General features: G+C 54.3%; 1 protein-coding gene across 3 annotated transcripts in view; it reads left to right on the top strand.

Moving 5' to 3' along the window:
• Nucleotides 1-16064, top strand: part of ARID3B (AT-rich interaction domain 3B) — a 68275-nt gene that overhangs the window by 39032 nt on the left and 13179 nt on the right. The window contains exons 5-9 of one of the 3 annotated variants that reach the window (XM_060153796.1): nt 5977-6160; nt 7381-7661; nt 7780-8034; nt 9471-9569; nt 12322-14844. In XM_060153796.1, coding sequence (XP_060009779.1) covers nt 5977-6160; nt 7381-7661; nt 7780-8034; nt 9471-9569; nt 12322-12485 — 983 coding nt within the window. In that variant the 3' untranslated portion in view covers nt 12486-14844. Of the gene's footprint in view, nt 1-5976; nt 6161-7380; nt 7662-7779; nt 8035-9470; nt 9570-12321; nt 14845-16064 lie in introns of those variants that run through there. The other 2 variants (XM_060153816.1, XM_060153806.1) reach the window with 2 other exon arrangements.

A 16064-nucleotide genomic window follows, 5' to 3' on the forward strand; every position in this document is an offset into this window, starting at 1 on the left:
AGGAATGGATACAGGGGTATGCACAGCAGTAAAGATCTGGTGGGCTGTATACTTAAGATTAGTGCACTAGGCTCTGTCAGTTAGACACCCCCCTCAGTGGGAAATCGGAGGTGAGGGCTGAAGCATATGTGTTGGTATTAGGATATTTGCGCATCCTTGTCTCTGCCCTGACCTGTGGAACAGTCATCTACTCACTGCATGGCACACCACCAGAGCCTGCTGCCCAGTTTCCCGGTGGGAGGTATTTTCTACGTGAACAAGTCAGGGGGGAAAAAAATCACCAGTCATTCCTCTGCTTGTTGCTGGGGAGCAGGACTGGAGCAGGGCGGGAATTAATATGCAGAGGAATAAGCAGGAGGCCTGCCTGCCTGTCTGCCTATGCACATTCCCTGCTTAACGCGGGACTTAACTCTTCTAGGCTCCCTGGTCAGCCGCCCAGCTCTCTTGACAGGCTATGGAAATGATTAATGATCTTGTTCAAAGTCAGGAAAAAGCAGCGAGGGTCCTTGGCAGGGCCACGCCCTGGGTCCTGGGCCCTCACCCCTGACCAGTAGGCAGGAAGGCAGCCATGCGACTCTGTCTTGGGTCCCTGCCCCCTGATTGCTTCTGGTCTTGACTGGAATGTGCCCATTCTCTGTGGTGGGGAGGAAGTGGCCCTCCCCCCAACATTCCTGCCATCTCCCATCTTTGTCTTTAGTGCCAGAGGAGGCTATCTCCCCACTCTGCCCTCACCCCCACTAAGCTCTGTCTCCACGGTCTGAGTGCTGGGCAGACGAAGACGAGCCAAGTGCCAGGGAGCAGCTTTTGTTCAGCTCCATCTTCGCTGAAAGCTCGCGATCCCGGCTTTGGCCTGCGAGCGCCAGTGCCCAGCGGCATTCCCACCTCCAAGGGTTAAAGCCCCAGGAGCCCCCACAGCTTCGCTGGGTCCCGGCCTCATAAAAGCCTTTTCCACATCTCCCTCGGGCTGCCTCAGGCTCCCCCGCTGAAATCTGATAAGGGGCCTCTTTGTTGGAACTGTCAGTCTCCTTTATTGAGGAGGGAACTGGAGACCAGCGGCATTTCTTGGGGTACAGATAAGGCCCTGGATTGCTGTCAGAGGGAGCATGATTAATTACCCTCAATCCTAGCTCCTGCTTTGATAGCAGTGACTGACAGTCCACAGGCTTCCCCATCAGGTGCTCCCACCCCCTCTGGGAGGTGTGATGGGGGCGGAGATTCGGCCTCCTGCAGGGGCGACACTGGTGACCCAGCAAGAGCTCCCTGCAGTGGCTGCTGGCCTCCTTCCTGGTTCTCTGCAGGTTGCATTTGCATTTATTGTGGACTGAGGCCTGTCCCCTCTCAGGTGAAGAGCCTCTTTAGAGGAAGATGTAATCCAGCCCAGAGAATAGGCCAGAGACTCCCCCACTTCCCCACAATGCTAGAGAAAGAACCATTGCTTATGGACTTGAACTTCACAGACCTGGTCCTGAGCCACACAGGCGCCCTTCATTGGAGAAGATCCCAAACCGTCCATCTCAGGGTCACCTGGCAACATTATTTCGTAATTCAGGCAAGCTCCTAAAATCAGGTTACCTCCCTTGGTCATAGTCACAACTATCCATTTTTTTAAATTTAATTTAATTTAAATTTTGTATACAGCAGGTTCTTATTAGTTGTCCATTTTATACATATTGGTGTATATATGTCCATCCCAATCTCCCAATTCATCACACCACCACCACCACCACCAAACTATCAATTTTTGTTTTTAAGTTTTTATTCATAGACTCACAGGACTTTAGAACTGGACGTCATCTGGAAGCAAATCCCTTGCTTCAGACTGACAGGGAAACTGAGGCCTGAATATTGTCGATCCCCCCCCATCCCCACCCCCAGCGTGATGTATTGGTTTTCTTTCTTGTTCAGGTAGGGAAACTCAGCTAAAAGGCCTTCTCCCCTTCTCTTCATAGTTGAGTCTCCCTGGGACAAGGGAGGTGGCTACCAGGCCCACTAAGCACAGGGCAGACTGCAGAGAGAGACCAGCCTGAGGACCCTGCCTCTCTCTTAGTTGTCAAAAGAATGGAAGCCAAGGCAGGTTTTGTGTCTGGATTGGCTACATAACGTGAGAAAACCATGATGTCATGTAGAGCTGGGTCTCAGAATAGCTTCAGCTTTGTTTCTGAGGGTACTGAGGGGCCCGCCTGCACTGGGAGCTACTTTTAGCAGTTTCGTGGAGGGCCAACCATGAGGAAGAAAATGCCCATTCCCCTTACCCACTGATCCTGGAACCGGGGTGCCCGGCCAGGCCATAGGGGCCCTGGTGAGAGAAGCTATGACCCCCCACGTGCTCAGAGTGGGGCTGGGTTGCGGAGCAGCTCTGGCCTGTGTTTTCTCTCCAGCGGTGCTGAGAAGAGGTCACTCTGGGGATTTGAAATGCCACTTTGCTCCTTCCTTGTCTTCTCAGGTCCAGTATCTACCTGTTTCCCTTGCCCCTGAGCAGTTCCCAGCCTAATGCAGCCACTCTCTGTGTGACTATAAAAAAGGCTAATTTTTAATGAAATTTCTACATCTATGACATTGTTGTCTTTGAAAGAAGCCATCTCAAATGACTAGCCATTTAGTCTAGTGACTACTCTGAGCAAATCTATAATTCCTCTCTGGGGAGCTGCCTTCAGAGGCAGTTTGAGCCACACTAGATAATCTGTCATGGTTTATGGCCACACCTCATCTTCACACAAAATCAGTATAAACAGCCTGGTCACTTCATCCTATTTTCCTGGCTTGTTTCCATGAATGACCATTTCTAAAAGTAAAACACACCCTTTACATATGAAGGTTTACCACCCTTGGAGAGAATCAAATGAAAATAGTGTAAACTCTGAAAGCTCTTCACAAACGGAGCGGTAGCTGGCTCTTCAAGGTGACAGTTCTGAAGGACAGCACTCCCTCGGCTGGACATGCCCTGCTTGACGGTCACTCACTCAGCCACGCCTGTTCTGTGGGCATCACAAACCCAGCCCCCTTGCCCTCTTTAACACCTGTCTCCCCTTCTCTTTGACCCCACTGAATGAAGTCATGGTTTCTTTACCTTCTCAAAATCCCCAGCTCTCCATCCATTCCTGTGCTGCCAGTCCTCTTATTGTAGGACTCAGACACAAAGGGCTTAACCACTCTGGGCCTCGGTTCCCCAGTCTGTTTAATAAGGGTCGTGACCCCCCTAATGAACCTGCCAGGACCTGAGAGGAGAGGGTGACTTCTGTTCAGGGCTGTCAGCAATTAGACACTTCGAGTTAGTGACAGACCCTGGTGGGCACACCACAGCAGGAAGGAAGGAAATGCGTTTAATATTCCCAGTTGGGTTAACACAGAGCTGGTTGCTTTGACTCTGAGAAGCACGTTGGTTGGTTGGTTGGTTTAATCTGCATGGTAGTTTAGCTTATTAAACATTCTAATATTCAAGACATGATGAAGGAAAAACAATCCCTGCCTTCATTGAGCTTACAGTCCTCCTGGGATACCAGACGAACATATGTGAAACAAGTGTAACTATTTGCTGAACTTGTAGTGATTATATAATAGAAATTCTGAGAGGAAAGAAATCCATGTGAACTGGGGTCGTTGGAAAATTCTTCCTGGAGGGAGTGAACGTTGAAGGCCAGTGTAGAGAGGATTTGAGCGCAGACAGGTCATTTTAGGCTTGATGAGGAGGGACAGTAAAAACAAAAAGTAGAGGAGAGAGGAGCTTGGCTTTAGGGGTGAGGGTGAGAAGACCCAACTGATTGGAGTGAGAGTGAGTTGTTGGGACATGCTTAAAATACATCGTACGTAATCTTCTAAGGAGTGTTGGGGAACCCGAGTCATGAGATTGAACATGTGAGGTGGGCTGGGTTGGCAATAAGAGTCATTGTGGGTTTTTAAACTAGGATGCGAGTAATGGCGTGAAAGTGGTGTTTTCATTAGATGGTCTGGCAGCAGTGTGCCGGTTGATCACGTGGATTCAAAGCTGCTGGGGGCATCTGACGGTGAGCCAGCAAGGGCCTGGCCCAGGGTGGTGGCTGAGGGCCGGAGAGGAAGATGGCTTTGAGAGGGGCCTCAAAGCAGTAATTGGTGAGCCTCCCGACAGCCTAAAGGTGGGTGAGAGAGGAGGGAGAGGAGCCATTGCTGCCTCGGAGGTTCCTACCCAAGACCTCAAAGAATGATGGTGCTGCTGGAAGAAGAGGAAGTGATGGGAAAAGGGAGCTGGCCTAAGGGATGAAGCTGAGCTCACTGTGAACATCTGACCTGGAAGTGAACAGGTCACATGTGTAAAGATGTTCTGGAAGCTTCTGGAATTGAGAGCTTTGGGGACTTGTGTGAGGGGGCCTTGGGAGTGGTCCTCCCAGACTCTCCAGGTGATGCCCTGAGGGTATGAACTCGCCAAGGCCATGAGCGTTCTCGGGCAGACAGGCCTGCGAAGAAGGGAGACCTTAGCGCTGTCCTGCCAGGAGACCAGTTCTGCTGCATGAGACTCCTGTGCTTATGACAGGAATAAGGTCTACTGTCCGGAACAGCACAGGGAGAAGTAGTTAACCAGCGTGCGAGCTGTCATGCCAGCAGTCCTCTGATATTTTACCAGTGAATCTTTGAACTTAACTCTATGGCCCCTTTGTCCTTGACCCTCCAAAGACCAGCCGGTCAATACAAAGGTCTTCAAGACCTCTAGCTCCCTCCCCACACTGAGAAAAGAGACCCGGTCCCACCATAGCAGTGCCACGTGTTTGTGCTCACGCTACTTCCTCCTCATAAACGTGGCACCCTTCACTCCACTCTGGCTTGAATTACCCTATAGAAGAGTTGGTGAGGCCAGTGATCTAGAGCTGAGAAGAAAAATGCCATTCCTTGAGGGGAAAGAAGCAGGAGGAGCTGAAACAAACAGCCCTTCTCTAATCAAGCTGGCGTAACTCCACCAGGCAGGCAGTGAGACCTCAACAAGCCTGGGGTGGGGGGGGGCAGCCTATGTACAGTAAAAGGACTTGCCATCAAAAGGCAACAAGTCTCATACCCTGCCCTGGACGGTGACCCTTCCTGCTGGAATTCTCCCCTCTGACCTCCAGATCATTAATCCCGAGGCTGCCAAATGACAGTCATCCATCACGCCTCCTGACGAGCATCCCAGCCGCCCGAGAAAGGAGCCTGGCCCCGCCCTCCCTGCCGTCCCCCGGTGCTCATTAGTGGGCCTTCCTGCTCGGTGCCAGGTTTCCTAATCAAGTCCCTGGCTCCTCTCACTTCCCTTCGGGGCCAGTGGGCGGAAGCGGCTCTGACCCTCCCTCTTTCAGAGGCCAGGGAGGGGTTGGAGTGAATTGTTGAGTGGCTTTTCATCCCCCTGGAGACCTGTGTGCCCAGCAGCTCCTTTGACATGGTGGGTACACAGGAGAGAAAAAACCATTTCTCTGCCCTGTAGCAGGAGAAGAGATGAAGAGAAAACAGGCAGTATGCAAATAAAAACACGGTTATAATTATAAACTGCACTGAGAGCTGCAGAAGAGAAGCCAAGGAAGCTCTCCAGGTGGACAATGGGGCAGGACCTCACCTGTCTTGGGAGTCAGGGAAAGACTTCCCTGAGGAGGCAGCTGAACAGCTTCTGAAGGCTCCAGAGGACTGAGTTGCCAAATCATTAGGAAAGAATCTGGAATCATACTGCTAGCAAAAAAAAAAAAAAATCTTTGAAGTCATTTAGTCTGGCCCTCTTATTTACAGTTGGGAAACAGACCCAGAGAGGCTGTGTGTTTTACCCAAGGCCACACAGCCTGTGAGTTGGACCTATCTTTCTGTTCTTCCCAAGGAGAACTGGCAGCTAGTCTGATAGCTTCCAGGCTTTGAGAGTTCGAGTCAAATTATACTTGTAAGCAGATTTATGAACATATTTCCAACTCAGCAAAAGGGTGGGCATCCACAGATGTCTTCTTTCTCTGCATGGTAATGACACTACCCTCTGTTTCTCTCTTTGCACAATCACAGGGACCCCCATCAACCGAATCCCCATCATGGCCAAGCAGATCCTGGACCTGTACATGCTGTATAAGCTGGTGACAGAGAAGGGGGGCCTGGTGGAGATCATCAACAAGAAGATCTGGAGGGAGATCACCAAAGGCCTGAACCTGCCCACGTCCATCACCAGCGCCGCCTTCACCCTGAGGACCCAGTGAGTGGCCAGAGCCTTGGGGAAAGGAAGCTAAGGCTGGAGAAAGGGGATGCTTTAACCTAGAGGAGAGGAAGGAAGGAAATTCCACTGTATAGTGAACAAGATGGGCGGAATTCCTGAAAGGGCCTGGAGCTTTCTGAGATGAATCCCTCCCTAACCTAAGTAATCCTGAGAGCGCCCCTTCCCAAGCATCTCCTGTGTGCTGCTGCTTCACTGTTCTGTTTCATTCAAACCTCACCAACAACCCTGTCAAGAAGGTTTTTGTCCCTGTTTCCCAGACAACAAGAACTAAGTCTCAGAGGTTAGATCGTTTGGTCAGAGCCATACCAGCTAGTAAGTGGTCAGGCTGAAGAGTCACGCCTGGGCTTCTGTCTCTGAAATTCACGCTTTTTCCAGGACGTCATCTCCCACACAGCGCCCCTACCCTAAGCCTGGCCCTTCCTACCTGACACTCAGCTTGCCCAGCAACAGCGGACCCAGAGGAAGGCAGGCACTGGGATCCCACTGGGATCGGCAACCTGTTTCTCTACCCATTTGAGTTAATTATAAGGGTGATAGAAGCAGTGAGAACAGGAGGAGCACTGGCGAATGAGGGCCAGAGGGGAATCTGTTCTTTCAGAACTCTGGACGTTGTTCTGTGAAAAATACGGAAAGATCAGCCATGTATAGGTTAGGTGACATGTTAAGGCCTTGTTGAAACTGTTCCAGGAGAAGTTGGGAACAGAGCAATATCCGGCATAGCAGTCCTTCTCCCAAGGTTCTTGGGTAGCGAATTGCTTCTTGGGGCATCTGACACAAAGAGGGACATCACTTCTAGGTCCACACACAGTGGGAAGAATTGCTCCTGTCTGACCAGCCTGACTCAGAATGGTTAGGAGATCAAGGAGCCAGAAAGACATTGCAAAACATGGCATTTCTCATTTCTCCCAGGACATTAGAAAGGCACCATAAAAACATGAAACGTTAGCGAAAGTATCTATTTCCCTAATGAACCGTGCCTCCATTTCGAGCTGCGTTTAGAATTGGGTAGCAGTTAAGGGCCTGGGGTGGGGCATCGCTGTCCGGGAGGTTCCTCTTCCATCACATGCACCAGGTTGTGCTCCTTTGTCCTAGAGGACAGAGCCTGCCCCACAGAGCCCGCTTCCAGAGGCCCATCGACTTAAACTGGGCAGCCCTCGTGCCACATTTTGGATGACTCTGGCTTCCTTCCTTCCCTCCAGGTATATGAAGTATCTGTATGCCTACGAGTGCGAGAAGAAAGCCTTGAGCTCCCCGGCCGAGCTCCAGGCAGCCATTGATGGCAACAGGAGGGAGGGCCGCCGGCCCAGCTACAGCTCCTCCCTCTTTGGCTACTCGCCCGCTGCTGCCTCTGCCGCTGCCGCTGGGGCCCCTGCCCTCCTCTCCCCACCCAAGATCCGCTTCCCCATCCTCGGGCTGGGCTCCGGCAGTGGCACCAATGCCAGTGGCCCTCGGATATCCCCAGCAACCACTCTCAGGAAAGGTCTGCAGGGCCCTTGTGAGGAGGAAGGGCAGGGAGGAAGGGCGCCAAGTTCCCTGGGTCCAAGACCCAGGTGGGAGGGTGGGTTATGGGTTGGGTCCAGCTCTGGTGCCGTTGTCAGGTGATGGAGTCCCAGTGACAACCGTGCCCGTGCCAAATCGCCTGGCTGTGCCTGTGACCTTGGCCAGCCAGCAGGCCGGTACCCGGACGGCCACGCTGGAGCAGCTGCGGGAGCGGCTGGAGTCGGGGGAGCCCCCTGAGAAGAAGGCGTCCAGGCTGTCAGAGGAGGAGCAGCGCCTGGTGCAGCAGGCCTTCCAGCGCAACTTCTTCAGCATGGCACGGCAGCTGCCCATGAAGATCAGGATCAATGGCAGGGGTGAGTGCCGGGCCCGGGCGCCAAACCCCGGCTCCATTCGAGGGCCCGTTTACGTCCCGGGGACTGGGGTGGAGCCCCTCCAGGTTCTGCCCCCCTGGCCCCCAGAAGGATCTAGAGGCCAAAGAGCCACCTGAGGCTTTGGTGGCCACAGAGGTCTCAGTTCACCAAAGCTGAAGTCATTTTGCAGGGGACCTGCAGTTTCCTCGGGCGTGCCCTGTTCTCTAGCAAAGAGGAGAAGCAGTTGTTCAAGGAGGAGCAGGAGGCCTTGAGGGACAGCTGCTGCGTCTTCCCTGTCCCCTCCTGCCTTTTGATCTGTCTCAATTAAAGGGCTCGCCCTTCACCCCAGTGCCTCACCATCTGGGAGAAAGACAGCACCTCCTTTCCGGAGGCTCAGTGAGGGGCCAGAGCTGCCTCAGGCCAGGCTGCCAGTGACCCCCGGGAGAGAGGGGAGGAGGAAATACAAGTTTGGCAGCATAACTGGCATCTTTTCCCTTCCCCTCCACATTTTTCAGGTGCCCCACCTTCTCCCCGCCCCTCCCCCCCACCCGCAACCACGCACTCCACATCCCTTGTTCCCCTTGTTCCCCTTTCCCCCTCACACACATTTTCTTTGCCATTCTTGACTCTGTCTCAGAACAAACATGAGCGGGCTCGTGTTGGGAAGAAATCAGGTGTGAAGAGAGCTGTGCGTGTTCCCAGGCAGCCCCTCCCTGTCCCACTCCCCCCCCAGCGAGGAGCCGAAGGGAACTGGAGGTGACAGCCCGGACAGCAGGGCTCTGCCCTCTTGACCCACTCAGGCCAGGTGCCCCTGGCCCTGCACAAGCCCCAGGCTAATAGATGAGGCAGCTCCTCTGGAAGAATTCTTGGCTCTCAACATCGTGAAAGGGCAGAGGCTCGGGTGAGCCGGGCGAGGCGCTGCGTGCCAGCGCCTGCAGCCTTCCACAAACCGCGGAGGGCTCAGCTGGAGGGGGAGTGCCAGGTGCTGCGCAGCTAGACCCTCTGCTTGGGGACCTCCCAGCCTGGTTAAGGGGAGGAGGAGGCAAGGCAAATCCTCAGAGGAAGGGGCTGGGTCTTAGTGACCTCTGACGCCCCACCCGGTGGATAGTGGATGCTCAGGGTTTGCTGAATCGTGTTGAAAGCATCAGTGCGCAGCTGCGAGCTGAGGTCAGCCTCCTTGCCTATGTGATGCCTCTTCTCTGAGAGCAGAGGGAGTTGGGAAAGTGAAGTGGTTCAGTGGAGAAAGCAAGCCGTAGGACGTTCACCAGCCTGGTTCTCCTGCCACACCTCACGCTTGGCAGAAGGTTATCCAGGTGCTTTCTAACTCTGGGAGGCCTCAGTCTGCTGTGGCCAGGCCGGGAGGGTGGGAGAGCCTTGAAGGGAACGACAGAAATGCCGGAGGGCTTGACCAGGCCTGCTGTCTCCCTTGTCCCCAGCAGAAGACAGAGCAGAGGCCTCGGCTGCAGCGGTGAACCTGACCACGAGCAGCATTGGGAGCATCAACATGTCTGTGGACATCGACGGCACCACTTACGCAGGTGAGGCTCTTGGGGCTCTGAAGGAGGCAGCAGGGTGGCAGCCAGCCTCAGTACAGCTCCCTGCAAGACCCCCTTGTCACCCTTCTGTCTGAACATCTTCCCAGGGGTGGCTTCCTTTCAAGGTTCCAAAGGTAAAGTAGTTCTTCCGGATGAGGAGGGCTGAGGATTGCTAATAGGATGACAGATCCCCCTCCACCATTTTTTTTTTTTTTTTGCGGTACGCGGGCCTCTCACCGTTGTGGCCTTTGCCGTTGCGGAGCACAGGCTCCAGACGCGCAGGCTCAGCGGCCATGGCTCACGGGCCCAGCCGCTCCGCGGCATGTGGGATCTTCCCGGACCGGGGCACGAACCCTTGTCCCCTGCATCGGCAGGTGGACTCTCAACCACTGCGCCACCAGGGAAGCCCCACCACCACCACCTTTGATAAAGTGATGGAGACCCCTTGTCTAACCCTTTTTCGACCAATGGTTGGCTCGTTATTTGAAAAAGTCATTTAATGTAAAGAATCATAATCAACTCTATCCACACCTTTAACATTGTATTATAAGTTAAATCAGTGTCCACCATTACAGTCTTTCAATGCATGTGTCTCCTTTCTTTGACTGGTCCAGCTCTTCTCTTCCTGGACATCTTCTGTCATGGTCCAAGAACTGACAGAGGCAAAGGAATCTGAGCGCAGCAGAATCAGCCTATATTTTCATGATTTTCCCCCCAGTCTTTTAGAATTGTCTCTTCCTAGATCTAATTTGGCAACAGTTTTTTGTTGGTTGGTTGGTTTAGCACCTTTACGAAGACTTTCCAAGGTGTTCAACTTAGTTTTCATAGAAACAGCAATCCGTTTCCCACTCCCATTTTGTTAGTGTAGAGATGAGTTTGGGGATAAAGCCAGCTGACTGGTTGTTTTTTGGTTTTTTTTTGGTTGCATTGGGTCTTTGTTGCTGCGCACGGGCTTTCTCTAGTTGCGGCAAGCGGGGGCTACTCTTCGTTGAGGTGCGCAGGCTTCTCATTGCAGTGGCTTCTCTTGTTGCGGAGCACGGGCCCTAGGCCCACGGGCTTCAGTAGTTACAGCGCGTGGGCTTCAGTAGTTGTAGCACACGGGCTTCAGTAGTTGTGGTGCGTGGGCTCAGTAGTTGTGGTGCATGGGCTTAGTTGCTCCGCGGCATGTGGGATCTTCCCAGAGTAGGGATTGAACCTGTGTCCCCTGCATTGGCAGGCGGATTCTTGACCACTGTACCACCAGGTAAGTCCCTCCAGCTGACTCTTGTTAAGCACAGCTTGATGAGTGGGGGCCCCAGAGCACAGGCACACTGGCCAGTGGCCTCCGGCTGGGAGCCTGGGCATCAATCACCTGTTTTAGAGGGGGCATGGGGAGGTGCCCAGTGGAGGGGGCTTAGAGCTGCACCTTCTATCGAAACCAGGGGCATTTCCACAGGGCATGCTTTGAGTGCTCCTGCTCTGGGGACTGGGGCCAGGGCCGCTCTGGATCTCTGCCGGGCCACTTGCTGGGGGCATCACGCTTGGGGCCAGGGAAGGGGCAGAGTTCCTGGAAGCAGCCTGCAGAGAAGCAGGGTTGCCAAGTTGCCTAGCCACTCACCACAGAGTCAGTGCTTCAGAGACCACGCCACGTTCAAAGGTCTCTGCCTAACACAGACCCCTCGAGGAGACTGGACGAGCTGGCGGCTAGGGCCTGGATGCCCTTTGCCTTCTGGTGGTGCCGTGTGGTCGAGGAGGTTTGGGGGTTGGGAGTGGGTCTGTGTGGAAAGCAGGGAAGGGGGAGATCAGTGCCTGGCTCTCCATCTCCTCTCATCCTTTCTCAGGAGAGAGGAGGATATGCCTCCTCTCCCTCAGCATGGGGAACAGTCAGAAGAGAGTTGAAGGCTCCCCAAACCTCACTTGCCTCAATCCTGTCCCACCTGTGTCCTTTCTCAGTGGCTGTGCAGTCACCCAGGCCCGGAGCTTGCAAGTCATTCCTGAGAGCCCCTCAGGCCCATCACCCACCAGAGCTCAGCAGACGCCACTGCTCTGCTGCGTCCCCGCCGCATGGCCCTGGTTCAGACCTCTCTTCTCCCCTGTTAGAGTAGCTCTGACTTGCAGGCTTCCATCCACCCACATCCTCCCAGCCCCACAGAGAGCTCTGAAATGCCCGTCTCGTGATGTCCGTCCCCTTCTTCCCCTTAAAACTTCAGGGGCTTCAGAAGCCCCACATGGTACGACCCCGGCAGCCTAGAGACACGCAGGCCTCCATTTCCTCGCGCTGCCACCTCTCCAGCCTCCTGTGCCGCACGCCTGCCTTCAGCTCCCCCCGGGCCTACCGCGTTGCTGCACCAGCCTCCAGCACGTTCGCCGCCTTTCTCTGTTCTTTGTTCTCTCAGATTTCCTCTGCCTGCCACACTGTCTCCTCCTCGTCGTGTGGCCACTTTTTCTAAAAAGTCCAGGCATGCTCTCCCGCCAGAGCTTCTCCTGACCCACTTTCCCCTGCCCTCCTAAGCCGCCTTTTTTCCCCACAACATGCTGGGTACACTTCACTTAGAGCCTTTGTGACATTTCAGCAAAATGACTCTGTCCGTCCCCCTCACCAGCCTGTAAGCACCTGCAGGCAGGGCAGTGTCGGCACCTAGCGCAGCGTCCAGCATGGAACCTCCTCGCCCAGAGTTAGGCGGCAATAGATACAGTGGAATGAACTGAACCCCTGAACCTGTCCCTCCTCTCCCAATGTGCTCACACTTGCTTCTCCCCGCCCCCACTCGCTCAGGTGTGCTGTTTGCCCAGAAACCTGTGGTCCACCTCATCGCAGGATCCGCTCCCCAGAGCATCGGCAGCAGCGCCAGCAGCAGCAGCAGTTCTCACTGCTCGCCAAGTCCTACCTCGTCCCGGGGCACCCCCAGTGCAGAGCCCTCCACCAGCTGGTCCCTCTGAGGGGCAGGACCCAGCTCCCAGTTCCCTCCACCCTCCCATCGAGAGTGGAGGAAGCTGATGCACAGAATTTACCTCATCTCATGGAGCCCACATCAAACACCATTTGGCCAGATGTTGAGAGTTTGGACCTGTCCGTCTGTCCAGGCTCCATCAGGTCCTGCTGTACTCTAGAGGCAAGGAGAGGCTGGAGGGGCCTGACAGGGCAGCGTTGTCCAATCAGGGATTGTCCTGGAGAACTGGGCGGGGTCTGTGGGCGTCCAGCTTCCTCCAGGGCTCCCAGGCCACCTCCCATCCCGGGCACAGTGTATTGACAATCTGTAAGCTGACACAGGGCTGGAGGCCCTCCACATCCCTTCCCCTTTAATTTATTTCCCTTCCCCTGCCTTCTGCCGTGACCCCAGGGTCACTGGTCTCTTCCCCTGCTCAGTCCCCCAATCTTTGACTCCAGTGTGGGGCTGCTAGGAGCCAAGAGCATGTCTTTGTGGCCCTTCTCTGCTGAGCATGGCATGGGGTCCTCCCACCCCACCTTGCCTCCCATGTTTGGTTCTTGGGGTGTGGGTCTCTCAAATTCAAGTCTTGAAGCAGTCCTCAGGGCCCCATATCCCCCTTTTAATGGTCCCAAGACAGGGATCATGAGGGCAGTCCTCAGGACCCAGGGCCTGCTGGGCATCTGCTGAGGGAGAGGCAGAGCCTCAGGGGCTGCCCAGGCAGGCCCTGGCACCCACTCCACTGACCCTTTTCTGACCCTGCCAGACCTCACGTCCCCACTCATCCCTGTTGGCCAGCTCTCCCAGGAAACAGCCCACTTGTCCCTTGGGCCCCTCTTCTTCTCGTGGGGCCCAAACCTGCCAATGTCAGGTTCATTGAAATACCTCAGATTTGTAACTGTTGATGTTTGATTCTTCAGGAAGTATTTGCATCTCTGAAATCTTTTTTATATGTGTTTGCTGACTTTTGTGTTTTTTTTTACTTTAAAATTTTTATTGTTGTTATTGTAGCACCAAAGAAATGAAAGCAGATCACCCCAAAAGCCGAGCAAATGATTTGGTACCCCAGCCCCTCCGGCCCTTCCCTAAGACCCCAGTGAGGGTGCGAGCGAGGCAGCAGGAGAGACGACTCAGGGATCACAGTGGCAGGAGGAGGTGGAACGGAGAGGCCCGCTCTCACGCAGGTTGGATCGTGAAACCACACCGGTTCTCAAGATGGCCCTTGACCCATTTCCCACCAGAGCAGGGCAGTCCCAAACCCCAGCGCCCAGTTCACCAGGGTGGGGGCAGGGCATCTTCCCTTCACTCAACATTCCCACCTCAGGGCAGGAGTGGGCTGTGGAGGCCATGGACCTTGGAGAAGTTGAGCTGCCCCAGAGGGTGAGGAGATGCTGAAAGAGCTCTGTCTCTCCTCTTGGACCCTGGGGTGGAGTGGGCTGTTCCTGTGTCCTAAAGAAGAGGTGATTCTCACACAAGGCGCGCCTCTCAATCGAGTAAGCCCTGCAGTGTTCAGTGGAACCCCACCTGCTGTGACATCATCGCGCTGTGGTGGTGGGAGACCATGGTGGCACAAGCCCACGCACGACTAACGCTCAGTCCATCTAGGAAAGGAAAGGGAAATCATACGCTTGAGCACAAAACACATACCTCAGCCCAGTGAGTTGCAGCTGCACTGACTGCATCTTCTCTCCCTTCCCTAGCCCTCCACACTGTCTCACACTCACACATACTCACACACACAGCCCCATCCATTGGGGGCTGACCCTCTCCTGGCCTCACCAGGCCGGCGCAGGGCCTGGCAGAGAAGGGCGTCTGAGGTCCGTGTCAGGGAGGAGCCCGGTTGGCTGGCGCTGGGCCCACTTGAAGGCATCGCAGACATTTGGCCAGTGTGTCTTTCTCAGGGCTTTGGTCACAAAGGATGGACTCTTCCCACCTGGAGGACACAGGGGTGGTGCACTGTGTCTTCCTGGTGGTTGTATCCTCTCCCTTTCCTCAGGCAGCTTGCCCAGCTTGCCCTCTCAGCAAGCCCTCGCTGCCCTCAAGGGCAACAGCAGGGTCTCAGCCTGAAAGCCTGAGGGTGGGAGCGCCGGCAGATGCCCCCAGAATGGGGCCCTGGGCCAAGAGGAGCTCTCCTGACGGTGCAGCCCTGAGGTCACATGGCAGCCATTGGCCAGGGCCGCTCCGTCCCCTCCCCCTCCCCATCTTACTTGTATTTAACCAGGAAAAAATGTGATAGCACATGGGTAGCCTAGGCAGTGGATAAATACCTCAGAAGTCCTCTTGCAGCAAGTGTCTGTATATGTTGTGGTCATTTTCTATCTTACATGTTCTCGAATGTTTATATTTCAATAAACCTCTACCTCTTCACACAAGCAGGTCTCGCAGGCGCTTTCAGTGACTCTTTCATTTGACAGTACTAGGGAAGAGGCGAGGACCTTCAGAATGAAAGGGGCTAAGTGAACTACTCCTCTGATCCCTTGATTTTTCCTAACCCTTCTCTTCGCTGCTCACCCATTGTTTTCCCAAAGCGCTTACTCTCAGCCTGTCTTCTGTATTAGCTGGGCACCGCTGATATTGCATGATCACCAAAACTGACTCCCCTGGTGTCACGTCAGGGTCCCAGCAGGCACAGAGCCAGGGGTCTCCTCCATGAGCAAGCCCTCTTTGAGCTCCTGCTGAATAAGTACAGTCCCCACGCTCACAGAGCTCACACTCTTGTCTGGGAGGCACACACGACTCTAGACAAAAACCGAGTCTTTAGAATACAGCATGACTGGGACCAGTGGGGTAGATAAATGCTGGAGCAGCTCACTAGGGAATCTCTGGAAGGCTTCCCAGCAGCGGACATTTCAGCTAGAAGAATGAGGTGGCCAACTGGAGACGTGAGGAAGAGCAGAGGAAGTGATACATGTGGAAGCTCGGTGGCATCAAAGGACCTGGCATTGGGGAACTGTGGGCAGTGCCTAGGGTTGGGGGGTGCTGGAAAAAAGTGTGGCTGGGGCCAGGATGGAGCCCAGGCTAAGGAATTTGGGCACCATCCTCTGAGCATCGGGACCCTGCTGACATGTTTTAAGGAGGACATAGGCTTAGAAAGAGGCTTTTCTAGAAGGGTGATCTGGAGCTGGGAGACATTCTAGGCATGGACACCCTGGGACACTGCCACTGAAACAGGCCTATACCCAGACTGCTCAGCCTTTTTCTCTGCCACGATGCGCATCGTATGGGCACAACCTGGTTTTGGCAAAACCAAAAGAAATGGGCAGAGAGGTAAAGCACTGGGTGAGTTTGTGATTGCCTATCTCCGTCCATAACAACATACACCTCGCCTGTCTGCAACCTCTGAGGCACGGGGAGGGGGTTCTCTCTGCCATTTTGAAGTGCTAGAAAGTGAGGGTGACACTGGGACAGTCTTGAACCTCTCACTGACTTTTTAAAATCTTTTGAAATAACCAACCCTTTAGTACTTTAATTACTAACCAATAGTTGGGATCACACGTCACAACCTCCTGTGACACACCAGGAGGCTGCCACATGGAGATTCACTGGCCCTGGTATGGGAGGAGGCCCAGAGATGAGGAGAAGCAGGGTCCAG

This window comes from Lagenorhynchus albirostris, chromosome 1 (assembly GCF_949774975.1).
Source record: "Lagenorhynchus albirostris chromosome 1, mLagAlb1.1, whole genome shotgun sequence".
NCBI classification, from domain to species: domain Eukaryota; kingdom Metazoa; phylum Chordata; class Mammalia; order Artiodactyla; family Delphinidae; genus Lagenorhynchus; species Lagenorhynchus albirostris.